This window comes from Dunckerocampus dactyliophorus, chromosome 12 (assembly GCF_027744805.1).
Source record: "Dunckerocampus dactyliophorus isolate RoL2022-P2 chromosome 12, RoL_Ddac_1.1, whole genome shotgun sequence".
Taxonomy (NCBI): domain Eukaryota; kingdom Metazoa; phylum Chordata; class Actinopteri; order Syngnathiformes; family Syngnathidae; genus Dunckerocampus; species Dunckerocampus dactyliophorus.
Genome location: NC_072830.1, coordinates 25566099 through 25593900, shown reverse-complemented (window position 1 = coordinate 25593900; position 27802 = coordinate 25566099). Strand labels below are relative to the sequence as shown.

The 27802-nt window shown below is 41.5% G+C and overlaps 4 protein-coding genes across 7 annotated transcripts; 2 read left to right on the top strand and 2 right to left on the bottom strand.

The window, feature by feature from the left end:
- Positions 1-778: 778 nt before the first annotated feature.
- On the bottom strand, positions 779-2089 carry LOC129191456 (osteocalcin 2-like). Of its 2 annotated transcripts, none has more exons than XM_054794826.1 (2): positions 1773-2089; positions 779-1488 (listed from the first exon to the last, which is right to left on the bottom strand). In XM_054794826.1, the coding sequence occupies exons 1-2, from the start codon at positions 1821-1823 to the stop codon at positions 994-996; spliced, it is 546 nt and encodes a 181-aa protein (XP_054650801.1). In that variant the 5' UTR covers positions 1824-2089; the 3' UTR covers positions 779-993. The 2 variants fall into 2 exon arrangements, with proteins under 2 accessions (XP_054650801.1, XP_054650802.1); XM_054794827.1 differs by having other exon boundaries at positions 1869-2089.
- Positions 2090-2301: 212 nt separating this feature from the next.
- Positions 2302-7275, top strand: lamtor1 (late endosomal/lysosomal adaptor, MAPK and MTOR activator 1). The gene is made up of 5 exons (XM_054794466.1): positions 2302-2529; positions 3115-3257; positions 3346-3423; positions 5803-5926; positions 6076-7275. Exons 1-5 carry the CDS (start codon positions 2488-2490, stop codon positions 6166-6168), a joined length of 480 nt encoding a protein of 159 aa, XP_054650441.1. The 5' UTR covers positions 2302-2487; the 3' UTR covers positions 6169-7275.
- lrrc51 (leucine rich repeat containing 51) lies at positions 6973-11498 on the bottom strand. The gene is made up of 5 exons (XM_054794465.1): positions 11286-11498; positions 11143-11210; positions 10613-10818; positions 8872-9020; positions 6973-8297 (listed from the first exon to the last, which is right to left on the bottom strand). Exons 2-5 carry the CDS (start codon positions 11198-11200, stop codon positions 8168-8170), a joined length of 543 nt encoding a protein of 180 aa, XP_054650440.1. The 5' UTR covers positions 11201-11210; positions 11286-11498; the 3' UTR covers positions 6973-8167.
- Positions 7414-26992, top strand: numa1 (nuclear mitotic apparatus protein 1). 3 transcript variants are annotated; one of them, XM_054794460.1, is made up of 27 exons: positions 7414-10176; positions 12039-12110; positions 12194-12279; positions 12398-12468; positions 12755-12843; positions 12961-13035; positions 13133-13226; positions 13329-13488; positions 14964-15103; positions 15296-15407; positions 15545-15662; positions 16099-16239; positions 16403-16516; positions 16643-17620; positions 17984-18124; positions 18288-18401; positions 18528-19505; positions 19756-19965; positions 21588-21763; positions 21849-21986; positions 22128-22233; positions 22333-22531; positions 22622-22758; positions 24270-24563; positions 24690-24791; positions 25175-25486; positions 26421-26991. In XM_054794460.1, the coding sequence occupies exons 1-27, from the start codon at positions 10087-10089 to the stop codon at positions 26448-26450; spliced, it is 5277 nt and encodes a 1758-aa protein (XP_054650435.1). In that variant the 5' UTR covers positions 7414-10086; the 3' UTR covers positions 26451-26991. The 3 variants fall into 3 exon arrangements, with proteins under 3 accessions (XP_054650435.1, XP_054650436.1, XP_054650437.1); XM_054794461.1 differs by having other exon boundaries at positions 7414-11898; positions 26421-26989; XM_054794462.1 differs by lacking the exon at positions 24270-24563 and having other exon boundaries at positions 26421-26992.
- The last annotated feature ends 810 nt before the right edge of the window (positions 26993-27802 follow it).

The window sequence follows — 27802 nt, the reverse complement described above, 5'->3', positions numbered from 1 at the left end:
CTCCCAACATTTTGCCGTGTTTGTCGCATTTTTGCTTGATTGCAAAATATGTTGAGGATGTCGTAAACAAGGAGGGCCATACTCTGGATATCCAATGTTTTATTGTTCATAGCTCATATTGTTGTTGATGCTGGACTGCTCAGCATACCTTGCGGATCTTGTAAATAACAGTTTATGTTACGTGTTATGTTTACCGCTTAGCTGTTGTTTATCACCCACGTAGTCGTAGCAGTTGATTTATGTGATGCATTAACTTGCTGTGGATGTGTTGTGTTTTGGTTTCGTTGCACCCTAAGTATGTCATTCTCTTTAATGATCACCCATATATGGACGGCCTCTCGTCCAAATGTTTTAACCCGATGTTGCCCACCCCTGGCTTATACTGTATTTGTATTTTCATTTAGTTCATTCAGCCATCTTTATGCTTGAAAATGCTTAGTTTGGCCAAAAAATATGGAGGATTTGCTTAAATATTACGTATAATTGGCCCTAGTCAACCAGGAAACAGCATCATTTATTATTAATTAATGTTTGAAAAACTGCAAGAGTGAGGGAGCGATGTAGCGAGGGAGGACTGTACATAAAAATATTTTAATTACACACAATAATGTATGATAACCAAGGCAAAGTCAAACACCGAGGTTTGACTTTGCAAAAAGGAATTTGAAGAATACAGCATGAGTGGAAAGTCTAGGGGCATTCCAGCAACAGCTTCTAACATAAGCAAAAGCTGAAAAAATATAAACTAATGAACATAGTTTATTGATGGACACCAAAAATGCGAAATAAAATGTACACAAAATGTAGAAAAATATGATGTGGTGCTTATCTGAAATGGAAAAAGACAGATTTTGGCAGTGTATGTGTAGGGAAGCTGGGATTGGCGCCAGCATGCCCCCGCGACCCTAATGAGGAGAATCGGCATAGAAAATGGATGGATGGATGGATGTGTAGGGGAGGTTCACATAATGAATTAGAACTTTTACTTTAGCTTTATTGTGGCGGCGCATACTCTGAATTTGTAGCGGCTTTCTTTCGTCTACGCTGCTTATTCCTGTCCTTCATGATCTTCCTCACCCACCTCAGTTGCGGCCTCCGAACGAGATTCTTTCCTGTTGCGTGGAGCTTGTTGTGAGCCCCAGTTGGGAGCCTCTTCAAGACGACCTTATCTTGATCATCGCTAACACAGATCCAGTTGTCAGAGGAGGAGGAAGAGGGGGAGGATGAGGAGGACGTGGAGGAGCTGGAAGGGGATGAAGAGGAGGACGAAGAGGAGGACGAGGAGGTGGGAGAGTTTGGTGGGGGACCCAAGTGTGTTTCTGCTGGAGAGCTGGATGTGGAGCTGGATGAGGAGCTGGATGTGGAGCTGGAGGGGATGCAGTTGCTGGAGGAGGAAGATTTCGGGATCCCCCGGATGAGGAATTTGGATGTGCTGGGATACTCCGGGTCTGGCACCTGCAAGGTCGATGAAGACTCCTTTCTGACATCCTGAGGACAGAAACCACCAACCTTCAAAAACATTCCTGCTTACACACACCATCCAATTGGAAATGAATCAATCAAATTGAAAATTATTGCATAGTGCACATTTATTGCAGAGCTGACAGACCCATCATGAACAGATAAGCTATCAGATAAATACATTGTAGAGTTGAAAAGCACATCACCACATCAAACAGACTATGTTGACTTGTACTAATAAGCAGGATGTCAAATTGTACACAGTAGATAACTAACATCATAAATCAGAAATAACATCAATGTCGTTTTACCGGAGCAGCGTCTGCTGCAGTGCTGCCAGATTGCGCCATTTTGGGAGGCATTCAAGTGCTTAAACATTTTTTGAAAATCAATGTGCAGGCACCTACGTCACGAGTCATTGCGAAAACGGGAACCCAAACAATTGATGTCACAAGGAGCAACGTCCTATCTTGGCAACGTTTTCTTTGTCCAAAAAAGATGCTGCATCTATATGGACAACACACGTTAACTTATGAAGCCATCAAAATGAATATAATCAAGCTAGGTCGTCATTGTAATTAGGAGGAATTTACCAGCGGTTTACATCGTGCTATTCAGACGCTTCGTTAAAAATCAATGCGTATAAATACAGATACAAACCAGAATGGTTAAAACAAAAACATATAAGCAAATATAAATAATTTAATAATAATCTAAATTAATGTTTTTTGTATCATAAAACAGGGTATTTAAACAATTTATTCACATGTTAAATGACGCTCACGTTTGAAAACGGCGCCGTAGCGTAACATTTGCGTATCAAATACCGGAAGTGGCGCCCGTGTTGTTGCTCTCAGTGCTGCTGTCATGTGATAGCTGGTCCGTGGAGTTGCTGCAGACAGTGGCTAGTTTGCCCTTAGATGAAGTCGAAATAGAACCAAGATAAGTTTTATGTTTGTTGGTGCGGGACAAAGGCGGCTGCTTTCTGCGTGAAAACAGGGAAGCTGGAGTGCACCGGACGCTGCCATGGGGTGTTGTTACAGCAGCGACAACGAGACAGCAGATCAGGTAGTTAGCCGATAGCTAGCTTAACTTAGCTCCACAGATGTCGCTACTTTGGCTGCGATCACATGTGTATGACTTTGAAGTGTCCCAAAAGATGTTAAGAGTACGCGATTCGTGGTTTCGCTGGATTCGCGTTTGCTAAGTGGTGGTTTAATGCTTTTTTTGCACGTTTAGCTTGTCCGTTGAAGCCGGCAGTTACGGCCTGGCTTGAACACGGACAAATTGAGCACTGCTTAAATTAAAACTAGGAGCTGTCACGAGTTACTTGGTTATGTTAATTAACAATCTTGAGCGCCTTCTTGAAGTAACATCGTGTGAGTGAAGCAGAGGGGAACTTAAATTGTCTTACAAAGTGTCACAGGATATCATGTTCCTGTTTTTCCTGAGTCGCATGACTTACGATAATCATATAATACCTATTGAATAAATCATTAAAAGTCCCAAACAGGTATAAAATACCTTACATTTTGTATGCTATATAATTATGATGATTACGTCTTTGCCCCTAGTGTTCACCACATGTTTGAGTGTGGTAACACTTTTTTTTTTATAATATCATCACATTTATTCATTATCGTTGTTGTCAAGGATCCTGAACGCAAGCCGCTGATCACCCACCCAAACCCTGTCAGCAAACCCCCAAATGGCACAGACTGGATCACTCCCACTCCCCCTTCGGCCCGAACGGATGAACAGGCCCTGCTCACATCCATCCTCACCAAAACGGCGCAGTAAGCTTTTTGCCCATACAGCAGTAGAACTCTGCAGATATAATCTTAGTTAAAAACAAAGTAAAATGTAGTTTTGTTTGTTGTGCAGGAACATCATCGATGTGTCAGCTGCTGACTCCGTCATGATGGAGCAGCATGAATACATGGACAAAGCTCGGCAATACAGGTATATGTTTTCGTTATGGTAGTCTGTGGGTGAATTTTATTTATTTTTTGCTTATGTTATGGTTGAGATGTTGAGTGAACCATGCAGCAAGGCATCTTGTTTACAGCAGGAATGAACTATGGAAGCACAGGAACACAAGTTTCTATTTCATAGAACGCATCACACTCAACCAATTCTACTGTACCAGGCTTCGGCATGCACTCTCTATAATCTGCACTTATTTGGACTTCAGCACATTTAAACATGCCATCACTTTATATGAGATGGTGCATTTAGGCTTACTAGTTAAAGGGATAGTTAGAATTTTTTGACATGAAGTATCATGTCCTCAGCAGCAGTGTAGTGCATCAACCGTGACTTTTCCCCCACATGGTTCCGTGATCCGTGTTCTGGTCGTTTTTATTTTTGTAGGCTAGTAGTTGGGGTCACTAAAGTAAAGCTGTCCGCTTGTCAAAACAATATGCGTACAAAAGAGGAATACATTTGTATCACAAAACCATTGCCCACAAAAAAGTCAGACCTCTCAATGGCTCTGCGTTATTTTCTCCCCGTTCGTATAGGGGGAAAAGTTGCTGTTAGTGGGGGGGAAAAGTCACTGTTGATGCACTACACTGCTGATGAGGATGTCATACAACTTCATGTCAAAAAATCTGAACTATACCTTTCAGACAGATTCAACATCTACTGCAAATAGTACACTCATTTCATCTTAGTCCCCTCAAGATGCGATTAATCAACAATCTGTTCCACACAATAAACTATAATGCCCGTCCCCATTTGTTGTCCCACTCCTCCACTTACCAAAAATAGGAAATTGAAATCTACCAATTGCAACTACCTTGACCTTTTTGAAAGTTTAAATCCTCTTGTGGTGATGAGCTCACGCAACATGACAGCTATGCACACTGTACAATAATAATACACTGGCTTCAAGGAAACAACATTTTTTTTTTTTTATGTTGCCCAACATCCACATTTTCTGTGCGTTCTAAAGATAGAAAAACAGACAGAGACGGATCATTTCTGCACTTAATGGGAAACACTTATTCCGCCTATAAAGCCTTCTGAAAAAAGCTACAGATAATGTGACGTGCATATTAACCAAGCTACGTCGACGTTGTTGTTATTATTAACATTGTTATGCCGATTGGACTACGTTACTGGCGTTTTGGCACCTTGCCGCACCACATTGGCAAACGACCAGCTTCACCACACAGTTGCCCGCAGCGCGTTAGAGCCGCACTCTCGCTGCCTCAGACCACTACCAGCTTCCACCACTGCTGCTATGTTTTTATTTTTGAGTTTAGAAAAGTTGTGGGAGGAAACCGGAGTACCTGGAGAAAACCCACCCACGCACGCAGGGGGGGAACATGCAAACTCATGACAGAGATGCCCAACAGAGATTTGAACCCAGACCTTAAAGCTACACATGATTGGGGCTCTGCACACACTGCACAGCCATGAGCACATGAACAGGAGGCGGGGAGAGAAAAGAACATCCATCCATCCATTTTCTATGCCGCTGAGGAAAGAACATTGCTAAATAATTAGACTACATGGAAAAATGAGGAAAATGAGCAGTAGGAAACATGCTGAGGCACTTTGTGTCATGCTTTGTTGCTGTTGTGTTGTTTCACTGTCAATAGTTGGAATTTTACAAATATGTACTAGAGCTGCAACAATTTCCAACTATTTCAATTTCTTGTATGTTTCTTCTCATAATTATTACTTTATTTCTATATTTTAACTTTATTCTTGTAATTATTACTTTATTTCTATATTATTCTCGTGACATTTTCACTTTTTAGCAACCTGATTTTCCAAAAATTACAACCTTTTGTAGTTTTGTTTCTCATAATTTTATGACTTAAAAAAAAAACTTTAATATTGCCACCTCCATGCTACTAAAATGACATTTTTCGTAATAACATTGCAAGTTTATTCTTGAAAAATTGCGACCTTTTTTCTCGTTAGAGTACAACTTTTCTCTTTTAAAATCTTCACTTTATTCTTGCATAATTTTTTTTCTTTAATATTTCATCTAAAATGACATTGTTGTTCATCATCGTATTGCAACATTCTTGAAAAATTACGAATCTTTGTCGTTAAATTACAAGTTTTTTCTGTGTAATATTTTTACTTTATTCTTGTAAATTCATTGGTGATTTTTTTTTTTGGTGATTTTTTTTTTTTATTTTTGCAGGTTTAAAAATATATATATTTTTAGTTTTCTTGTTAAATAATATTTTTAGAATGTGCTGTGGGCTGGAAATGGCCACCGGGCCTCACTTTGGACACCCCTGCATTATAAGGTTGTAGGACACAGTCAGGTTCAAGAGACTTAAGTCATGTTTTTTTTTTGTTTTTTTTTCCTTTCAGTACAAAACTTGCTGTATTGAGCAGCAGTATTCCCCAGAAGAAAGCCCTCGCTCTCCCTTCCCTCACTAGCCAGCCCCACCAAGTACTTGCCAGTGACCTGGTGCCATACTCGGATGTTCAGCAGGTAAGCTTGCACAGCACATGTATCTGTTACATTTGGCATGATAGTGATACTTTATTTTAATTATTTATTAAATAGAAACACTAGGTGTGATTGAATGCACAGCCTCCAAAAAAGATCTGTGCAATCTAATTTCACGTTTTACTTTCCAGGTATCCAAGGTAGCAGCATATGCTTACAGTGCAATCTCTCAAATCAAAGTGGATGCGAAGGAAGAACTGGTGGTTCAGTTTGCTATTCCTTGATTCTTCAACACTGGCCTGCATATTGCTCCTCCCTTCTGGTTTGTCTGTCACCGTCACTCCTGCATCCTCACCCTTGTGCCCATCCATCAGTGGAATCATCTTGTACTACTTAGCTTTGGCTCCAGCTGCAACATTGCAAGGTTGGAACACAATCACAGGTCATTGAGTTGTTCAACCATATAAAACCAGTGCACAAAATTGGTCCCTGTGATATTTTGTGGTATCACTCACCCTGCTAGCTGTTCTTTCTCATCACTAATGGAAGCCGTGTTTTATTTTTGGATACACAGCTCATAAATTGAGGACTATTTTTCCACGAGAAATAAGACTTGACTCCTGACAGGATAGCTTTTATGAACCATATCATCAATGATAGTAGCTGACTGGCCATTTTGAGGATGTAAACGGGCTGCCTTGCAGTGTAGTCTGACTCAGTTTCTGATCCCATAACGTCACAAAATCTGTGAAATTGAGTCGTATGATTCAGTAGAGGGTAGGTCGATGGAGCTGCAGGGACAGATGTGTATTTTTTGCCTTCTTTGTACAGTTTTCTGACTAATTCTAAAACGGAAGATGATTGTAGAAGGTGTTTTTCATCGGTCACGATTGGCTGTGATAACGTGGTGGTGACAAACTTTTTCTTGAATACCAAGAACTCTTGAGGGCTGTGTTTGTTGGCTTTCAAAGCTTTTCATTGCCAATTTGTAGTATGATTGATTTGTTGGTATTAATCGAAAAACTAACCATTGTAGCAGTGTGGGAGAGCGTTAACAATCCGTGTACAACAGATCAACTGATCCAAGATTATTTATTTTGTGTTTTTAAAGATAGTGTCGCTCTTCAGAGAGCGCATGAAGACTGTATGCATGAGCAGGGAGCACAGCACTGATGCTCTTAAACCTCTAAAGGGATCTTGTGCAGGGCTGTGATTTATTCTAGCCACACATTTGAGCTTTCTGCTTTGGGTTCTTAGCATTTGTTCCTGTTTTGTTTTGTTTTGCTTTGTTTTTGAGATGTGTAATACTACCTGAAATATATTTGTAATATCTTAGGCTAGTACCCAAAAGATTTTTTTTTTCTGTTAATTCATTAAAAACTTCCAACAGCTGTTATGTTTGGTTACAATTTATTATTAAAACCCAATGTCTATTTTCTTCTCATCTTTTCAAACTTCAATTGCATTTGAAATTTATTCGTAAATGTTCTAAAAGTAAACAAAATGGTAATACAGTCGTCCCTCGCCACTTGGGGTTCAAATTTTGCGGTTTCAGGCTCACGGTTTTCCAAAAATATATTAATAAATCATGCATTTTCATGGTTAAATATGGCTCATTATTCAAAAAATATACACATTGAAGCACATTTTTCACATTTGTTGCCTAAATTAAGCATCTTCCAACATAAAAAATACATATAAGGCATTCAAAGTTGCTGTGAATAGTATTGTACACTGGTTACTAGGTGTCAGTAATGTTACTGTAATGTTCGGTGAGTCACAAACACCAGACTTGATCGCCTTTTATTGCAGGTTTGAATGATCTAACGGGCATAATAATCCCCAATAAAAACCCGGGCTACTGTTGCTGCAGTAACTCACGCCAAGCTAAGACTCAACTCTGAATCCCCAATGTCCCTTGCTCTCAGCACGCCATTCGGCTCTCCTCGGGAACACATTTATAGCAACACACATGAGCGCGACTCTTATCTGTCTTAAATGGCTACTTTACTCTCATTGTGTGTGCTATATGGGATAAAATGAGTGTAAAGGTGACGATAGGGGTGTTATTTTATGTCTAGAGGGCTCTATTAATGTTAAACATATTTGGAAGGTCGCAAGCTGGTTTACTTTGTTCTAACTACGAACATTTATTTACAAATAAGGAATCCTACTTAGCGGAAATACACTTATCACGATAAAAGAGGGATTACTGTAAAATTAATCTTATGTGCTGTCATATGAAACTGGTGTGACTTGAACGCATCATAAAGGAGCCTACAGTCAGTCAGTCACATTTCGTCTGCCTGGGTTGCTACTGCGGTGCGAAATCTGTGCCAAGAGTCGCTCCTGCGGGGTCACAACACTGAAATCCATTGACTTCAATCCAGGCAGAGCAAATATGACGTGATTCCTAAATGGGGTGGAAAAAAACTCATAAGAATTCATGATCATTTAAAAGCCTTGGCATTGTGTTAATGGAACGCTACAGAAAATATGTAATAAGAGCTTGGTATGCAGTTAAGACACTTGTAACATGGCTATTCACATTCAAAGTATTAACACATTCTTGCCAGCAGTTGTGCCACACATAGGCACACTATCTTCTAGTATGGCTCCCATAAACAAAATCGCTCATGTAAATGAATAAAATGTACTATATTTTTAGTAGGGATACTCGGATCGATCATCCCCCAATCAAAATCAGATGATTTTTGTGAAAAAGCACATGATTAGCATATGCCGATCACCACTGGCTCAAACTATTGCAGCATGCAGCCAGTAACGCGCGCCTCCCGTCCACTTTCTGTTGTTTAATCACTTAATCTATGTGATCGGTATCAGCTAATTTCACTCAGGGATAAACGTATCGGAATCGGCAACATAAAACCCTGATCGGGGCATCCTTAACTTTTACAGAACATAGTCTTCAGTACATGCGATCTGTTTGGTCTGCAGAACTGTAGACAACCAAAATAAGTCTTCACCTGTAGGCCTTGTTGGATTCTATGACATTTCCATGTAGAGTAATAGTGTGCAGATGTGAAAGAACTCCCAGCTTGTCCACCTCCGATAATGTGAAAATGCGGTTGCCGTGAAGATACAACACCCGCAGTTGAGGCAGCTCACACAAAACCTGGAAACACAAACACATTAAACACCCAATATTAAATAACAGATGTGTGTAAGAGTATGCTGCTTTTCCACTGCACAGTACCACTTCAGCTCTACTCGCTAATGTTTGGGGCAGTCTGCTTCCCACTTAAACAGCACCACAGGAATTTGCAGAATGAACACATCAGTCAGAAGGTTTCGAAGTGCAATTTTGAATTATTTTATTTTAACAGTATATGAACGCATTGAGTTCGGTGCTTTGTTGTACATGTATGTTATCTTATTTACTACTGCTACCAGTAGAGGGTGTAGTATGCTCATGTTGAAGACGTGTGCAGGTCCATCTGATCTGTGTGTTTACGTGCGGTACAAGCAATGAGGAACCCGCAGCAGAAAATAGCGGGCCAAATATAGCGCCACAACAGTCCTTATTGGTTAAGAGCGAACACGCCCATTGTGTTCTGTGTCCTGATTGGCTGTAACCCATTGTCAATCAATCTCCGTACCGTCGCTGGCAAACTGCAAACTCCATGAGTTGCTTGCTAATCGCCAATAAACAACAGAAGAAGAAGAAGCAGAAGCTAAACAGACTAAATGAATTTTCGGTTAAAGAAGTAGGACGAGGAGGATGACGACGGCAGGAGCAATATGTTTTAACAAGGTGTTGAAAAGGGGGGAATTGCTTCTTTTAGAGTTGGGACACCATGGAAAGATTCCAGTCAGAGAATCATTTTATCATTTTTATTATGTAGGTGGATGGGCTCTTTAGGAAAGGGTGTTAGTCCAGATGAAATTGGGTTTGTCCAAATGAGTGGATTTGTCCAAGTAGATGTGTGTGTCCAAAGGATTGTATGTGTGGTATTGTTGAGTCACACAATGCACACACAGGATGGACACTTCCTACTCCACACGGGAAGCAAGATCTACCGTAACTAGCAAAACTGCTACCAGTGCTCAGCTAGCGCCATTCTAAGAAGGTTGCATTCAAGTGCATCACGTACCTCCCAGGCACAATTTGCTGCTGCGTTCATAGACACTTGGACATCACAGAAAAAGGCTACAAATGTTGTTACTTACAACAGACATCAATGTTACACAAACAGACTTTCAGACACAAGGATACAAAAACGCTACAGCAAACGGTGCCAGGACGAAGCACGGTCAGAGCAGAGGATATGGTGAGTCACTTAATAACATATGGTGTCCAATGTAGTAGATTGATAATTAAAATTCAAATGAAATTTGAACTTTCGTAGTGTTTAAAATGGGAGAAAATGTTATTGCCTGTTGGAGAAAAGTGTATTAAGTGTATTGTGAGGGGTTTTTCAGCCTTAAAACATAATTGTAAACAAATAGTTGGCTACTTCGGATTTCACTTGTTGTGGGCTGTCTTGGAACCTATCCCCCGCGATAAACAAAGGAACACTGTACTGTGAGACTGTTGCAACAGGTGATGCTAACGTTGGTGTGTGTGTCTTTATTGCTGTCATTTCAAACTGTTTATCCTGAAATGTTAAAATGAGAAATCTGCTCAACCAATGACTACAGTCATACAGTGTCATTTTTTTCAAATAGAAAGAACAATCAGGTGAATGTACAATAGAGAGAACTCACTTTGTCTATGTTTGTGATCTGGTTAAAAGAAAGGTCCAGCCAGGCGACTTGAGATGGTTTAGCCAGAAAGTGGCTGATGGTCTTCTGGAGGTCATAAAGATTTGTAATGTTGTTGTTATTCAGGCGCAGGGAGCCACTTTGGAACTTCCCTTCTGAATTTCTCTTTAAAGGCCGCAGACCACTGCTGGGTTCTTCTGACTGTGCATCTGTAAATGTATGCACATGCACAATGACCTTAAGGCAGTCATGTACTGTACTGGTTTGAAACAAACGTTAATGTGCAATATTGAACTGTTATCAAAAGTACAGTATGTTTGAAGCCTATTCAAATAAATGAGGACTACACACGTTAGTTTATCTTAACTTATAATACTGGGTAACAGAATTGAAAAAGCTAAATACATTGGAATGTGAAGCAACAGTGTTGCTAAAATGATGGAGTGACTATATAAGAATGAGAAAAAATGGAGTGAATCTATATGAATGAGAAACAAGTGATTCAGATGGCAATTTAAACCTTAAAACAGTACCTGCCAAATTGCTGATGGCTTTAAAGGATAAATCCACTGGAGCGCCATACATATTCATAAGGACTCACCTGTGATTAAAAAGAATGGTGAGGCAACCAAACCATTTTTTTCTTTTGCTTTACAATACAACAACAGACGTTTACCTGTAGCGAAGTCAACAAATGGTTTCCAGGGTAACGTGTAGGTAGGTCACGTAGTTTAGGTTTCTTTGTACAGCATCTATGTTGATAAAAATACACGCCGATCATCAAAAAATCGTTTTCATAATTTTGATATAATGGATGACGGTGATTGTTTATGTTTAAAAAATATTTCAGCAGCATTCGCCTCGAGTGGTACGGCCGGACGTCCGGCTTGAATAAACAACCACCATGTTCAGATAACTTCCGGCTTTTTACCCAATCTCCGTCCCCCATTTTTCAAAAGCCTCGCGAGATGAGCTCTGATTGGGTATATGTTTCCGTGTAGCGCTAGTGAGGCTGTGATTGCCTATGGTGATTGCGGCCAAAACACCACTGAAAGGGGGCGGTAATGCACCAAAGTGACGATTGCCAACCGCCATAAAACCGAGGAAGAAGAAGGAGACTAGCTGTGATTGGCTAACTTACCTTCATACGCCCGTTTTGAATTTGTGCGATGTGTGACAGTTTAACTCGCGGCAGTTGGCCTTGTGAGTAAACAGAGAGTTTGTGCGCTTGTACTTTTCGGATAACGAGGAGGAATATAGAAGGCTATATATATTACTTAACTTCCAAGGTGAGTTGACCGGTTTTAAGTCGTTAACAGTTGCTAGGTCAGGCCAGCGATTATGTAAAGATAGCTAGCTAGCGTCATATGACAAATGACGAGTAACTCCGCGTTTTTCTGTGCAACTAATACATGTCTTCTGCGAGCAGGTTCGAACCCTTCGCGATAAATGGTCCGCCAAGATGAGTCTTAATCTCGGGATTAAGGCTCTTCTCAGATGGGTAGGTTGATGTAAATGCTGAATGTACGTACATTAGTCCCTGTCAGTAAGGGTACTGACCCAACTTCTGTGCGGTTTTTACAGGTCAACAGTATAAACGCTTCCCACCGAGATGCTAGTATTGAAGAGCTTCAAGATGGGGAGATTTTACTTCATGTTGTTTTCAAGCTGTGAGTAGTAGTAATGCTATTACTAGTTGTATTCCAAAGTAATACGTGTAAAGAGCATTAAAACACAGTGGGGTCTGTGCATGCTATTGTTTTTTTCACTCTCTCTGTTTGATTTCAGGAAAAAGGAGCCAAACCCTTTATTTTCCACAATTGAAGAGCGCTTTAAAGTAATTGCAGAATTTGTTGAAAGTAAGTGTCTGTTTGGTATGTTTTATTTATTTATTTATTTAATATCCTTGTCATACTGTCGGCACGAAGTGGAAACAGGCGGGTGTGTCGCATACTTTTTTTTTTTTTTAACCTTGGGTGTTGCCCAACCCAATGTTTACAGTTAGTGTTCTTCCAGACCTGCCATCGCATTGTTTGCGCTGAAAATGATTTGAATGCAATAATTTGCAGTAATTTCCACTGAAATTGTAAACAATTGCACCATTTGTGTTTATTTGACAATGAAGCTCCCTCATTTGTTCATTAGAGGATTGCAGATTTAGTCCAACCAAAGGCACATCATTGTCCTGGGACAACATACGAAATGGCTCCAACCTCACTGTAGAAATTGCAAAGGTACGTGTGATGTACAATTGTTGATGTCATGTGTACTTTTTCCGTGCCTGAAGTATTTCTCTATGAACTGCTTTTAGTGTTGTGAACTGGCTGCTATGTTCTTCATAATGTGTCTAGGTGCTTCTGCTGTTGGTTTACCAGGACATGATGAATGATCGGTGCACACTCGATACCTTGGAGTGTGATGTGGAGGTAAGCAGAGAGCATTGTTATTGCTAGAACATCCAAAAAAAGCCTTGAATCTGTTATTCTGTCATTCATTCTTTTCCTGCTGACTCCTGCTTTTCAGAGGGAGCTTGCAAACCTGACAGGTTCTTTTGTGATGGAGAGTGACGGCTGTGTTTATCTCAACAGTGGACTTGATGGCTACCTGGCAAAGCGACGTGAGTCATAAACGCTCTGTTTATTTGTGCTTCTCTTATGTACACAATGGATCATTTCAGGGCGCTTTCCTTCTTCTTAATCTGCGTTTTCACACATTTCAGTTTTACCTGTGTCTCGTGAAATATTCGAGCAAGCAGGAAGTGCCTCCATCTCCAGCACGTCGACCATCTCCTCCATCTCAGACACTGACTCTCCCGTGTTCCACCGCTCGCAGAAAATCACGTTTGTGGATGTGCACACGGTGGCGTCGTCTTCAGCCAGGTATTGTCGAATATTGAACAATTTTAAATAGTGCTGTTGTGACAAAAAATAATTATGTGCAGTTAATTTCACCTAAAATTGCAGAGAAAAGCTCTTACTTTAAGGTATTTTCATTTAAATTCATTACATTGCTGTAGCAGATAAAAATATTGATGTAACAGTTTTTAATTTGCAAAACCTTTATTAACCCCCCCGTCTTCCCCTATGTTTATCAGCACTGCAGTTCATCGCAATCCACTTGGCAAGAACATTTGTCACCCTGTTGGTCGCAGACTTGCTCATACGCGGTGTGTTTTGTTGGAGTTTAGTTTGGCGAAGAGCTTTGCTATGGCTCTCTAAAACGTCTTTGCTGCTAACGTTACCTGTGACTGAACTCACGACCGGGTGCTTTGCATTGATGTGGTCAGCTGAACTTCAGCTACTTTGGTGGCAAGAAAACTTCTTCTTACAAAGAACGCAGTCTGCCTTTTTCAGCGGTGCCATCAGAGTGTTTCTGAAATCTCGGCTGAAAGTCTATATCTGTTAAAGGGAATTTAATCAAGGAATGCTAGCAGATCAGTGTGATATCAAAGTAGCCGCTCCCGTCTTAGTAATGCTGGAATTATTCTTGCTCCCACGTCCAGCGGGTTCTCAGTAAATGGTGACGCCATCTTCGAATGAGTTACGCAGTGAAACAGCGGCGCTTTCATAGCCAATTTTAAACTCAAAGTGTGGGCATAACCTGGTAGGGGATCAGGTTATGAGTTTAGCCTAAGCTACCATGGTGATACAGTTGCTTTTAAAAGAGAGCTACCTTCGCTGAACAGGCAAACCAGGCTTTACACTCAACACACCTTGCTAACCCACTAAACCCGCTTTGCAGAAAACCCCCCATACCAATCTATGCAGCGTTGTTCAACTTTCTGGAAATTTTGTTTACACATTTTGCCTGGCTCTCACTGCCTCTCTGGCGGCAGCTAGCTGGCTCGGCGAGTGACAAGTGGCTATCAAGTTCATGGAGTACATGCTAACTTAGTTTTTTTTTTTTTTTTTCCTCCAAGTGTCACTTAACAATCTTGCAACTTTGCCATTAAAGTAACAGTTCTGCAATGTTCTCGGTTTGTCGTAATGAAGGAAAAAAAATGCAGATGCAGCAATGGCACAACAAAGCGGCGGCAGACCGCCCTCTCATGCAGCCCACCATCACAGCTTCAAAAATCTTGGGGCAAACCCTGATTCTACCTGCCACTACTGTATGTGTCGCTGACATACATAGATGAGCAAAGATACATTATTCGTAGTCAATAAATATTTTCACGCCAATGTGAGATTGGATGATTTTCCATGGCACACCCGCTTGCTCGCACACAGTAGTTGGGAAGTACTGCTTTTGGGACCTTTTTTACTGTTACAACATAAAAGGTACATTAAAAAAAAGCCAATGACAATGAGTCAGTTGTGTTAATTGTCTGATTTCCTTTTGGTTATTTCCACAGCAAATCTCCTCTTCAGGATATAATGAACACTCCCAAATTCCAGCTGAGGAAGCTAAAAAGACAGATGTTCAAGGAGAGAGATTATATAGATGGACTGGAGAGGGAGCTCGCCAGCAAGATTGCACTCATTGCACAGAGAGGTGCCACACCTGTTTGTGTGTTTGTGTTAGACTGATTTTGAAAGTTTTGATAACGGGACAGTCATGGTCTTTGTTTTATCCAACAAATGTGCACTAAACATTTAACTGAGTGCTTTCATTGGGCTATACTGTTTGTGTTTTTTCCACATTTGACACCTTTTTATGTTATTCTCTGCACTTGTTTTTCCACAGAATCTCATATTAACCAGTTGCAGTATTGTCTGGACAAGCTGAAAAATGAGCAGAGTGATCAAGAGCAGGTTGCCAGGGAGCAAATCGGTGAACTTGAGACCAAGAATAGCTCGTAAGAATCCCGCTTTTTTTCACTTTTTGTAATAGTAATATAATAAAATATATAGTACACTGACAGCTTCATTAACAATATTTGCCTTCTCCACCGCCACAGTCACTACTCAGTATTCCCATGTTTCTTGCTTTTAGGTTACGAATGCGACTCAGTGAGATTATAAAACAAAATAAAGACTGGAAAAGCAACTCCTTGCTGATGGAGCGAAAAGTGACTGAACTCGCAGAGGAGAACGGCATCCTCTCTTCCAAGGTATGAGCACCTGTACACAGGTGCCCTGTGTCATGCCAAAGTACTGAGAATATGCAGTCATCCCTCGTTTAACGTGGTTAATTGGTTCCAGACTCGGCCTCGATAAGTGGATTTCCACAAAGTAGAATTCAATATTAATAAATAGAATATTTTTGTAGCTGGAGCATAGAAAATCTGTTTTTTATATACAGGTTTTAATATTATTAGAGACATGACATAACGCCCCGATAGTCCATTGAAAACGTGGTTGTGGCGGGCCGCCATGAATACATGAATGTCTGGGAAGTGCTGCCCTCTGCTGAGTAACATTTTGATTCTATGTGCTTATTAAAGTATCTCTAACACAACATATTTAATGGTGGCCTAAGACTTTTGCACACCACTGTATAATATAGGCTACAAACTTGCCCTTTAAGTCACAATGGCATTTCCGCAGGTGCGTGCAGCATCTTCACAGCTGACCATCTTTGAAGCTGAGGTTGGCAGGTTGACGCAATCCGAAGCATCTGCGCAAGAGGAATGGAGAACCAGAACAGACTACCTCCAGTCTGAACTCAAACAAGCCACTGCTGAAAAGGTAGTGTTCACTCAACATATCTTTCCCTAACAATGTTTTATGTTGCTAAACTCAGAGGAAATTACAAATACTTCTTTTGTCACGGTTCTCTGTTCCGCATAAAAGGTTAAATCAATACAAAAGCCTTTACTACAATTAATGTTCACTGCTTATTTCACCGCAGGAGCTCCTGAATGAACAGATTCTGATTCTGCAGGGAAAGATTTCATGTTTAGAGGATGAAATTAGGAAAGCTGCAAATGAAGTCATAGGAGAAAACTTGGGGCCTATAATGGAGGTACAGTAAACTAGTGTATCATCACCATCATCAGGGTTTCATATGTACAAGCAACCATGGCTCTTTTATGTAACAATTAAGTAAAGTTGTAAGCTTGTTTTAAAATCTCTCTTCTCCAACCGTCAGAGAGACCAACTGGAGAGTGACATTTGTCGTTTGAAGAACGAGCTGGACAGCGCGTTTGGCTGCTTGAAGACAGCTGAGGCCAATGTGGAGGCAAAAACGCAGCAGCTGGCCGAATATGAACAAAAAATTGCTCAACAGAAGGAACTCCTGGAACAACAGAAGTCCCAAATTGAAGCAGTTGTAAAACTCAAAGAACGTCACGCTGAGAAAGAGAATCTCCTCCTCGGGGCTGAAGAGAAGCTCGACTTGCTTCAGACTGAGTTGGCTGCTGTCAAAACTCAAGCGGCTGAAAAAGACCACAGCCTGGACACACTCCGTGCTGAGGTTTCTGCCCAAGCTCATTTGCTTCAAAAGGCAAACGAGGAGGCTCAAAGCACTGCTAACGTGCTAGCTACGATCCAGGAAGAGTCCTCCAAACAAACACATGAACTTCAGCAGGAGATACAGCAACGCAAAGGAGAGCTGGAAGTCATTTCTCTCAAACTTAAGGAAAGAGAGCATCAGTTATTTGAACGTCAACAGGAGTCTGCTCAGCTCATTGAACAACTTCAGCTTCAGCTTGTTTCAGTCGGTGCAGATTTGAAGCGACACAAAGAAGCACAAGATGAAACCCTCAAACAGAGAGAAGGAGACCTGGAGCTTCAAGTTGTTCTTACCAGAGAAAAGGAGGCACTTGCTCAGGAAAAAGAAGACCTCTTGGCCAAGGTACTCCAGGCACGCAATGACCAGAGAGCCCTGGAGAAACAAGTGGAAGTGCTGGTTCTGGAGAAGGAGAGACTTGTTCAAACCAAGCAGGCCACAGACCGAGAGAACATGGCCTCACGTAAGCTGGAACAGATTCTAAAGCAAGATCTTGAACTACTAAAAGTGGAGAAATTGAAGCTTGTGAATGAGCTGGAAAAAAACGAGGCGCTAAAGAAAGATCTTCAGGAGCAGCTTGCAGCTAAATCAGAAGCTGTCGAACACTACAAGGCTCAGGTTGGTGTGAATGGTTGTTTGTCTATATGTGTCCTGCATGTTGCCTGGCAACCAGTCCAGAGTGTACCCCACCTCTGGCCTGAAAATCTGTTTATGACTTTCTATATACAGGTTTTAATATTATTACAGCCCTGTAGACATGACATAACGCCCCAATAGTCCATTGAAAACGTGGTTGTGGCGGCCGCCATGAATACATGAATGTCTGGGAAGTGCTGCCCTCTGCTGAGTAACATTTTGATTCTATGTGCTTATTAAAGTATCTCTAACACAACATATCTAATGGTGGCCTAAGACTTTTGCACACCACTGTATAATATAGGCTACAAACTTGCCCTTTAAGTCGCAATTGCATTTCCGCAGGTGCGTGCAGCATCTTCACAGGTGACCATCTTTGAAGCTGAGGTTGGCAGGTTGACGCAATCCGAAGCATCTGCGCAAGAGGAGTGGAGAACCAGAACAGACTACCTCCAGTCTGAACTCAAACAAGCCACTGCTGAAAAGGTAGTGTTCACTCAACATATCTTTCCCTAACAATGTTTTATGTTGCTAAACTCAGAGGAAATTACAAATACTTCTTTTGTCACGGTTCTCTGTTCCGCATAAAAGGTTAAATCAATACAAAAGCCTTTACTACAATTAATGTTCACTGCTTATTTCACCGCAGGAGCTCCTGAATGAACAGATTCTGATTCTGCAGGGAAAGATTTCATGTTTAGAGGATGAAATTAGGAAAGCCGCAAATGAAGTCATAGGAGAAAACTTGGGGCCTATAATGGAGGTACAGTAAACTAGTGTATCATCACCATCATCAGGGTTTCATATGTACAAGCAACCATGGCTCTTTTATGTAACAATTAAGTAAAGTTGTAAGCTTGTTTTAAAATCTCTCTTCTCCAACCGTCAGAGAGACCAACTGGAGAGTGACATTTGTCGTTTGAAGAACGAGCTGGACAGCGTGTTTGGCTGCTTGAAGACAGCTGAGGCCAATGTGGAGGCAAAAACGCAGCAGCTGGCCGAATATGAACAAAAAATTGCTCAACAGAAGGAACTCCTGGAACAACAGAAGTCCCAAATTGAAGCAGTTGTAAAACTCAAAGAACGTCACGACGAGAAAGAGAATCTCCTCCTCGGGGCTGAAGAGAAGCTCGACTTGCTTCAGACTGAGTTGGCTGCTGTCAAAACTCAAGCGGCTGAAAAAGACCACAGCCTGGACACACTCCGTGCTGAGGTTTCTGCCCAAGCTCATTTGCTTCAAAAGGCAAACGAGGAGGCTCAAAGCACTGCTAACATGCTAGCTACGATCCAGGAAGAGTCCTCCAAACAAACACATGAACTTCAGCAGGAGATACAGCAACGCAAAGGAGAGCTGGAAGTCATTTCTCTCAAACTTAAGGAAAGAGAACATCAGTTATTTGAACGTCAACAGGAGTCTGCTCAGCTCATTGAACAACTTCAGCTTCAGCTTGTTTCAGTCAGTGCAGATTTGAAGCGACACAAAGAAGCACAAGATGAAACCCTCAAACAGAGAGAAGGAGACCTGGAGCTTCAAGTTGTTCTTACCAGAGAAAAGGAGGCACTTGCTCAGGAAAAAGAAGACCTCTTGGCCAAGGTACTCCAGGCACGCAATGACCAGAGAGCCCTGGAGAAACAAGTGGAAGTGCTAGTTCTGGAGAAGGAGAGACTTGTTCAAACCAAGCAGGCCACAGACCGAGAGAACATGGCCTCACGTAAGCTGGAACAGATTCTAAAGCAAGATCTTGAACTACTAAAAGTGGAGAAATTGAAGCTTGTGAATGAGCTGGAAAAAAACGAGGCGCTAAAGAAAGATCTTCAGGAGCAGCTTGCAGCTAAATCAGAAGCTGTCGAACACTACAAGGCTCAGGTTAGTGTGAATGGTTGTTTGTCTATATGTGTCCTGCATGTTGCCTGGCAACCAGTCCAGAGTGTACCCCAACTCTGGCCCAAAGTCAGCTGGGATGGGCTCCAGCATACCCGCGACCCCAGTGAGGACAAGCGGTATGGAAAACGGATGAATGGATTAATTTACCTGTAACTTTAGATTAGCCAGTGAATCTAAGTTGTCAGTATGTAGTTTATACTAGAAATACTAACATACTGTTATGGTGTTGTAGATGGAAAAGGCAGCGAGTCACTATAATGACAAGAAGCAGCTTCTCATTGCTAGCCAAGAGGAAACGTCCGAGCTCAAGCATTCGCTGGAAGTGAGAGAGCGTGAGTTGACGGCCACGGCTATGGAAAACAAGCTGCTTCAACTGGATTTGGAAAAGGCTAAAAGCCAGGAAAAAAACATGTTAAACAAGCTGGCTGATTTGGAGGCACAGGTTGGTTGTGTTTTATCAATCTCATTGTGGGGTCACTGTGTGCTCCTAATGTGTACCAGTACACTCATCCCTCATTTATTGCTGTTAATTGGCTCCAGATGTGTTACAAGTGAATTTCCACGAAGTAGATTCCTCATTTATAAGCGGAATATTGTTGTAGTTGGAGCATAAATACCTGTTTTTTAACATTAGAGCCCTCTAGACATTTAACTAACACCCCTATAGTCATCTTTACACTCATATTACCCGATATAGTAGACAAATAAGCATAAACAAGCCATTTAAGACACAAGACCCGTGCTCATGTGTTTCTGTAAATGTGTTCCCTGGGGGAGTTGAGTGGTGGGCGGACAGGAAGTGATGTCAAGCATTCATAGATGAGTTTTACATATCAACAATAGCCATGTTTTTATTAGGGATTCTTATGAGGGATTATTGTGCCTATTGTGAGCTAATTCAAAGCTGCAGTAAAAGCCTGGTGTTCGGGCGATCAAGTCTGGTGTTTATGTGTCCAGTGTAGAATACTACATATCATTCACAGTGTCTTTGAATGCATCTTTTGAATGTCTGATAGTTGTATTTTAGTTAATTTATGCTTGGAAATGCTTAATTTAGGCAAAAACTATGTAAAAAATTGCTTTAGTATGCATATTCTTTTGACTAATAGGCCGTATTCAACCATGAAACGGAATGATTTATTAATATATTTTTGAAAAACCGTGAAAGTGAAGACACGGAACCGTTAAGTGGTGAGGACGACTGTACGATGATAAGATGTGGTTTATTAAGTGCTATGGCCCTCAAATTTTCTTTGGCGCTTGAACTCTGCAACATCCAAAAGTGTCGATTTACATACACTTGCTAAAGAAAACGAATGGCATCGTTTTTAACCTTGTCAAATACCTATATGCACAACTCTAAGCACATCTGATGGGTGCAGGTCTTTTGTTCTCATTTGTAGTAATAACTACTGTTTAAGTAATTATATTGAAGGTGATTTTTTTGTTTGTCTTTTTTGCGCCCCCTGGAGGCCACAGCGACCTTATCATCCGCCTGTATTGCCTAATGGGCAAGCTGGCTTTGCTAAGGCGGCATGTCTCAACGTTCACATGCAATTTTTGACAATGGAAATGGACACATCAATTTTTTATGTTAAATATCAATATATTTGCTACAGTTACTGTGATGTGGAATAAACAGTGTGCTCAAATGATTTGACAGATATGCCCAAAGCTGTATAATAATGAAATGGTCAATGGGCAAATGGTTTCAATACATCCTGTCCGTGCCCCCTGCAAAGATGGTCATGTTTTTCAACCGGTCTTGCTCAAATTCCACAAATAAGCGCTTGTCAGTCCACTAAAGGTGTTTACCAAATTTTGTGGCGATTCTTGAAATTGAAGTCAATCCGTTTTATGGTGTCAAACATTAGCAGTAAACAACAGCACCACCGTGTGGCGTGTTTGTCAGAAAAACAATAGCACAGGCAACACGTGTGGTGCATGTTTTGACAAATGCTCACCCCAGCCAGGAGTAGAAGACTTCCATCATGAGGCGTCATAATTGTTTCACATGATCCAAGATATTCTCTTGTCACTTACCTACTGGCTGCTTATTTTAAGTTGGCCTTTGCTGACCAAAACCTGCGGGCGCAGAATCGGATATCTGGCCAAGGAGGCACATCAGAATCTTGTTACTTGGAGGTTCCGACGGCGCACACGAATGTGCAGACCAAGGGAACTACGAGCTCTGACAGTCTGGACCAAAGCTCCCTAGAAGACTCGCTGAACAACACAAGGTAGCACTTTTTGTCACGATTGAAGCATTGAAAGTGAAGGAAGGCAACTACTGAAGCCTCATGTAAATGACCTTCATTTTTGCAGGACACTTTCAGCACCTGGTGAATCGAGCACACCGCTCGTTCGTAGTTCTGAAAGACTGGCTGCCAAACGTTGTGGTCTGCAAGCTGAATCACTGGAAAGTCTTTACTTTACCCCCATAAATACAAGACATGTCAATAGGTAAGTGTTGTTGGTGTTCTGTTACACAATCATGCCAGTTCAGTGTTGTTTGCTGCTAATCAATAGGCTACATTGAGAAATGGGACTCTTTTATGAACTATATTTGCAAAATAAGGCGTATCCGTTACCTCCCACTAATAGGACCAGCACAGAGCAGAAAACAGGACGGGATTCAGTCTTCAAAAATCCATCATCTTCTGTCAAAAGACGCAGGACCACACAGGTTATAAACATCACCATGACTAAGGTAATGAACACATTTACATGCCTCCTAGGTACGTAACATTTGGCTGTCATACACGGTACATCAACATGAACTCTTCACTTGTTGTTGTCACCTTGACAGAAAACTTCAGGTGACGTTGAAGGTGAGGAGTCTTTCTACAGCCCAACTTTAGCTCGCTCGCAGCCCAACCTCTCCAGCGCCCATGCCGCACGTCCTGTTTCCATGGAGCTTTTTGACACGCCCGCTAAATTGAGCGAGGCTGCCAGCGATCAACTCATTGGTCTTCCTGGGTATCGGCGAAGCACGCTCCACTCACAGAGTAAGTATGAACCTGCAGTGGGTGTACCACAGGTACACATCTCAACTGAAGATAGTCTTGTCATCACAACCTGTACCTGTATGTGTTCAGCCACGAGCACGTTCTGTGTCGGGGCAGAGAACGAGCCAGATGGTGCACCCAATGACTGGATGAGGATCGCAGAGCTCCAGGCCAGGAACAAAGCCTGCCTTCCTCACCTCAAGAGCAGCTACCCTGTGGAGTTTGAGGTTGGTGGATGACTGCGTACTGAACTCGGACGTCCCACACAGGCATATAAATATCTCTTATTAGCTGAGACTTTGTCCCGTTTCCAACATGTGAACTACTGTACGTCCATGTCAACTTGGTTTCCTGACATGCCATACTGTGGGGAAGAAATCATCTTAATTTTAGTCTTTTAATGAACTTTTTCACAGCCATGTAAACAGTAAATAGGACAGACACAATTATCAGGTTACAATAAAAATACAAAAGGAGTGACACATGATCTGATGAAGAATCCATTTGCGTGAGGATCTGCATGTAGGGGAATTTATTCTCATAGTTTCAGTCACAGTGGTATGTAAGGAGCAGTCCAACCCCCCCCCCCCCCCCCCCCCCCCCCCCCCCCCCCCCCCCCCCCCCAGAATCATGAGACCTCCTGTCTGTCACAAATATACTCTACAAGGGCTGTCTCAGACTAAGGAGCTTGTCCATAGTTGACTATTGGATTTTTTTTTTTAAAGAGCAGCATTAATGGCCATCCCGCCAAACAGATGTCATTTGTGACTTTTTCTACCTCAAAGAAAAGAGTAAAACACTCAGACAAGCAAACATGGTGGGAGTGCAACAACAGTACCTTCATTTATTTAGTCACACAGAATAAAAACACACACGGCGCTGTCGGCTCACATAAGAAACGTGCGCGTAAAATAGGAACAAAATGTTGGCGTAACCTGTTTTGAAATGATATGCCGTTGCTAGTTGTCACGTGAAATGTAAGAAGCTGCTGACACAAGTTCACGTCAATTTCTGGAGTCCTCTGGAACCTTTTCAAAATACTTCCACACTTTTGGGTGATGTTTGTTTGGTAGCCATTATGGGCATTAAGTCCTTTTTGATGTCAGTGGTCTTCGCGATCAAAGCTAGCTAGTGCTCACCTCAGCTCCTTTTGGATTGTGCCATCGAAGCGGGTGATTTTATTCATGTGTGGTCAGTATAGGTCTTCTGTTAAACCCACATGTCATTTTCAATTCCTTATTAATACAAAATTGGCTGTTTCTGTATCAAAGTAGGGTGTTTATAACAGCAACACAGACATTCTTTGCAAAAATGTATGCTCAGCTGCATCCCTGGGCACCCCCCCATCTGGTCAGAATGGCACAATCTTGATAACGTGTATTTTTTACATCATTTATTATTTGGTAAAATCTGTATTTTTATCAGTTATCTCCCCCCCCCCCCAAAAAAAAAAAAATCAAGTAAGCTGTCTTTTTGGAAAGAGAAAAAAAGTGACAAAGTTTGAGAAAAGGTTTCTCTGCCTAACGTTCTCCCATTGAAATGCACCAGTGTGCCAATGTAACATTTTGAGAAATATGACCTTGTGAGCATCATAGAGAAGGCCTGTGTTTTAGCTATACTGTACTATGCAACATTTACAATAAACCTATTACTTTATTACAGTATATTAATGATGCTTCCCCTCTTCTCTAAAATGTTCTCACATTCATGTCTCATGTCCCCCCGTTTCTCGCTCCAGCCCTGCCAAAAGAGCGCGTTTATTTTCTCCGACGAAGAGGTGCGTAATGGCGACCCATTAGAAACCATTCGTCGGGCCTCTGTTATGCCAGGCCAGCTGCAGGACTCTCTGGCTTCTCATCGCCACTCCCTCATGCCGGGACAGTCCACTACGGCAGCCGGCACTCGTTCTCACCGTTTGTCCTTGATAGCTGGCCAGCCGTCATCCAAGTCGATCAGATCCTCTCAGCCGAGAAGCCCGAAATTCACAAAGCGGTCGGCGTCAACCTTATCTGTCCATCAGTCGTCACCTGAGGTTGGTCTGTGTTTAGTTTGCATTTTCTGTGCTTGTCCAAAACCTATTCTGTCATGTGGTTCTCCAGTGCAGTGGTTGAGGACTGTTTGGTATCACCTTCTTGTTTGTTTTTTTTTTTTTCAATAGAAAAAGTTGAAGGCCAGCTGCTTCCCCCGTCCCCTCACTCCCAAAAACAAGAACATCAACAGTGGACCCTCCAGCGCTCGACTCCACCCTGCCCTCAGTCCAGTACGTTTGACACACAATGTTTATATTACATTAGGAATGTGTTTGGCTGGGAAAACTAAAAAGATAAATGTGGTTCGAATAAGGGATGAGCCTTTGACTAAAATCCCTCTAATAAACTATGGGATAAATAAAAATCAACTTTTTAATTAATTGTATTTTTTCCCAAATATTATTTTTAATTGGATGGGCCAATCTGTCGATGTTGGAGGTCTGCATAGATGTCTCATCTCCCATAGCAGACCTCATGTTCTTATTCATGTTGCATTAGTTGAGGCTGAACGAATAGCACCTCTGCTGCTTACAGCAAAGTACTGTACTTATTTTTGCCCCAGTTGCTTCAAGAGAATTAAACAATATTGTCATCCTCCAAATGATCTTTTCAGGCTGAACGCCGGCAGTCCACCGTGTTCACAATCAACAACACCCCAAAGAAAAACGGCAGCTATCTGAAAAATGGCCTTAGTAAGCTACGGAGCTCCACCCGCAAATCGCCAGGCAAAGCCTCAAAGAGGTCTCCCGCCGACGCGCTGTCCAAAGAAAACATGCCGGCCGCCACTTCTCGTGCTGCAGCGGGACGAGCGGGCAGGTGTGGCAGCTTCAATTCGCCCCAAGTGGTCTCTAAGGAGACCAGGAAATCCCCGCAAACCGTCAGCAGGTCTGCAAAGTCTCCACGGCTGACAGCAAGCTCTCGCAAGGTAAGTGTGCATCCTCCCTCAAGCTTTAATCAGGGCATTCTTAAATTTAGGATGTTTTAGGTAACCTGTCGAGGTTTCACTTAGTTTGCTCCTTGCAGCATCAAGACAGGGACTAATTGCTTTAAAAAAAAAAAAAAAATCTAAATGTTTGTCAAATAGCTTTGAATAAAACAATTAATGTACACAAAAATACAATTATGATCATCTTATTAATCTGAAGCTTGTTTCAATTAATGGAGTAATCGCTCTGGCCATAGATGGACCAAATTAATATGAAGCAAACGCCTACAGTTAGTGGTTGGGTCTGCAACGTATTACAAAAGACACAAAAACACCAACCACCGTTTACCAAAGTCAAAGCTGATATGTGTGAATATCTTGTTCTGGCTAAAACTCAAAGATATTTGGTCTGCTTTCATGGATGACGAAGGAAATTTCTAAAATATTTATATTTGAGAGGCTGAAATCAGAGGATATTTGCATATTTCTTGATTCTATTTAAATTTTAAAAAACGATTAATCGATTACCAAAATAGTTGTAGATTAACTGGGTAATCAACTAACCATCAATTAATCTATTCATTGTAGCTCTATGGGCCACAGATCAGTATGGACGATTTCCGTGAAACGGCATGTGACGGGCATATGCCGACTAAATACCTTTTTCAAAGCCGATTACCAGTGGCTCGTACCATTGCCGCCTGTAGCGATCTCCGTGTGCAGTGTAGTGTCTTGCTGTAACGTTTTGGGTTTAGCGACGCCCTCCCCTCTCACGCTGCGCAGGCGTGCGAGCGTAAACCAAAACAAACATGTCTTCCGTGTGGATTTGCTGATGGTTTCTTCTGGCGTGGCTGCATGCAATTTATAAGTCATTCTGACTGTGCTGTGTGTTTAAAAAATAAAATAAATCTAATGTGATTAATTTATTCCACAGATGATGATGATGATGAGGAAGAAGATGTGAGGGGGGGAGGCGGGGAAAGGCCTTAGTACCTCATCCAAGCAAACGTTCACTTTTTTAATGCTTTTTTACACACTTTTATTTTCTTTCTTTTTTCCGCCCTATGTAATTATTTTTACAGTTTTGTCTTCAACATTAAAATGTTTGAAAAACAACTACTAGTGCTTTAATGTGATGGTTTTCCTCCGGTATACAGTCGTCCAGTCCAAATGTTTCTTTTTCATAAGAGACTCATTTACAACATCTGAGGTCACGCTCGGACACGAGTGCTGCCGAGCTGAAAGAAAGTGGAAAAAGGACATGTTGAAAGTGTCTGGGGCGGGGGGTATTTTAGAGGACCCTTATGAAATGATCAGATAGCTGTCTGCAAAGAGCAATATACCATATTTCCAATAACAGTCATAGGCCTCATGTTCTTTTTAATGTTTTAAAGCGGATTGTGAAACCACTGGAGCGGTTCCCGCTGTGTCATTATGTTAAAAGTATTGGTCTTTTTTTATTGGCAAAATTTCCACCTGTCGATCTGTAGCCATTTATTGCACAGCGCCAGATCTGGGATGTTTTTGTGTGCCCAGCTGTACTCAAAAGACTTCAAGTCTTCCTGCGAAACTGCTCAAAGATGCTGATCATCCCGTTGGCGCCTTTTATCTTGAAGTTGATAAATGCTTCCCTCACTTCTGGTTGTGGTCTAAGTGCATTCAAACATGCTGTTGTACAGCTGCTCCTTTTTATTTATTAAAAAAAAAAAAAAAAGCACAACCTAGACCCCCCTGTCCTGTTGAATTGCAGATTTTTTTAAACCCCCCATTCTTGTCAAAGGTTGTGGGAAACGTGTTCTATGCCCAACTGAAATCTTATCTCAAGGCAAACATTGCTCCAAAATTTCAATCTGGTTTTAAAATCCTGTCATAGTACAGAAACTGCACTCTTAAATCTTTTTTTTTTTTTTTAATGATTTGCTTTTAATAGCAGACTCTGGTGGCTCAGCCATGCCGGCCCTTTAGATTTGACGGCGGCTTTTGGCACAGTTGACCACTTAAAGATTACTTAAACTAGGGGGTGCCCCAAGGTTCTATTTTAGGTCGTCTTTTTTTTTTTTTATTGTACTTGCTGCCACTGGGATCATAAAAAAAAAACCCATTTCATTTAATTGTTTTGCAGATGTCTAAATATATCTACCCCTAAAATCCAAAAGAGATTCTTTTATGGCCTTAAAAACTGTCTCCACGATGTATAAACCCCTGGCTGTCAATCCATTTTCTGTATTTAAATGAAAAGAAAATTGAGGTTGTGAATTTGGGGGACACAGTGGCTGGTGTCCACAGCGCCGTAGCCCCCCTTTCATCTTATTGTGT

Bases quoted from the DNA above. Each gene is read 5' to 3' on its own strand.
- LOC129191456 (XM_054794826.1), bottom strand. From the start codon at position 1,823: ATGCCTCCCAAAATGGCGCAATCTGGCAGCACTGCAGCAGACGCTGCT. The intron at 1,489-1,772 runs GTAAAACGACAT...TTCTGTCCTCAG, and splicing joins CTGCAGCAGACGCTGCTCCG to GATGTCAGAAAGGAGTCTTC.
- lamtor1 (XM_054794466.1), top strand. From the start codon at position 2,488: ATGGGGTGTTGTTACAGCAGCGACAACGAGACAGCAGATCAG. The intron at 3,258-3,345 runs GTAAGCTTTTTG...TTTGTTGTGCAG, and splicing joins ATCCTCACCAAAACGGCGCA to GAACATCATCGATGTGTCAG. The intron at 5,927-6,075 runs GTAAGCTTGCAC...TTTACTTTCCAG, and splicing joins CATACTCGGATGTTCAGCAG to GTATCCAAGGTAGCAGCATA.
- numa1 (XM_054794460.1), top strand. From the start codon at position 10,087: ATGTTACACAAACAGACTTTCAGACACAAGGATACAAAAACGCTACAG. The intron at 12,111-12,193 runs GTAGGTTGATGT...CGGTTTTTACAG, and splicing joins TTAAGGCTCTTCTCAGATGG to GTCAACAGTATAAACGCTTC. The intron at 22,759-24,269 runs GTTGGTGGATGA...TTCTCGCTCCAG, and splicing joins GCTACCCTGTGGAGTTTGAG to CCCTGCCAAAAGAGCGCGTT.
- lrrc51 (XM_054794465.1), bottom strand. From the start codon at position 11,200: ATGAATATGTATGGCGCTCCAGTGGATTTATCCTTTAAAGCCATCAGC. The intron at 10,819-11,142 runs GTACTGTTTTAA...ATACATTTACAG, and splicing joins AGCCATCAGCAATTTGGCAG to ATGCACAGTCAGAAGAACCC. The intron at 9,021-10,612 runs GTGAGTTCTCTC...TTGTGTTTCCAG, and splicing joins AGATCACAAACATAGACAAA to GTTTTGTGTGAGCTGCCTCA.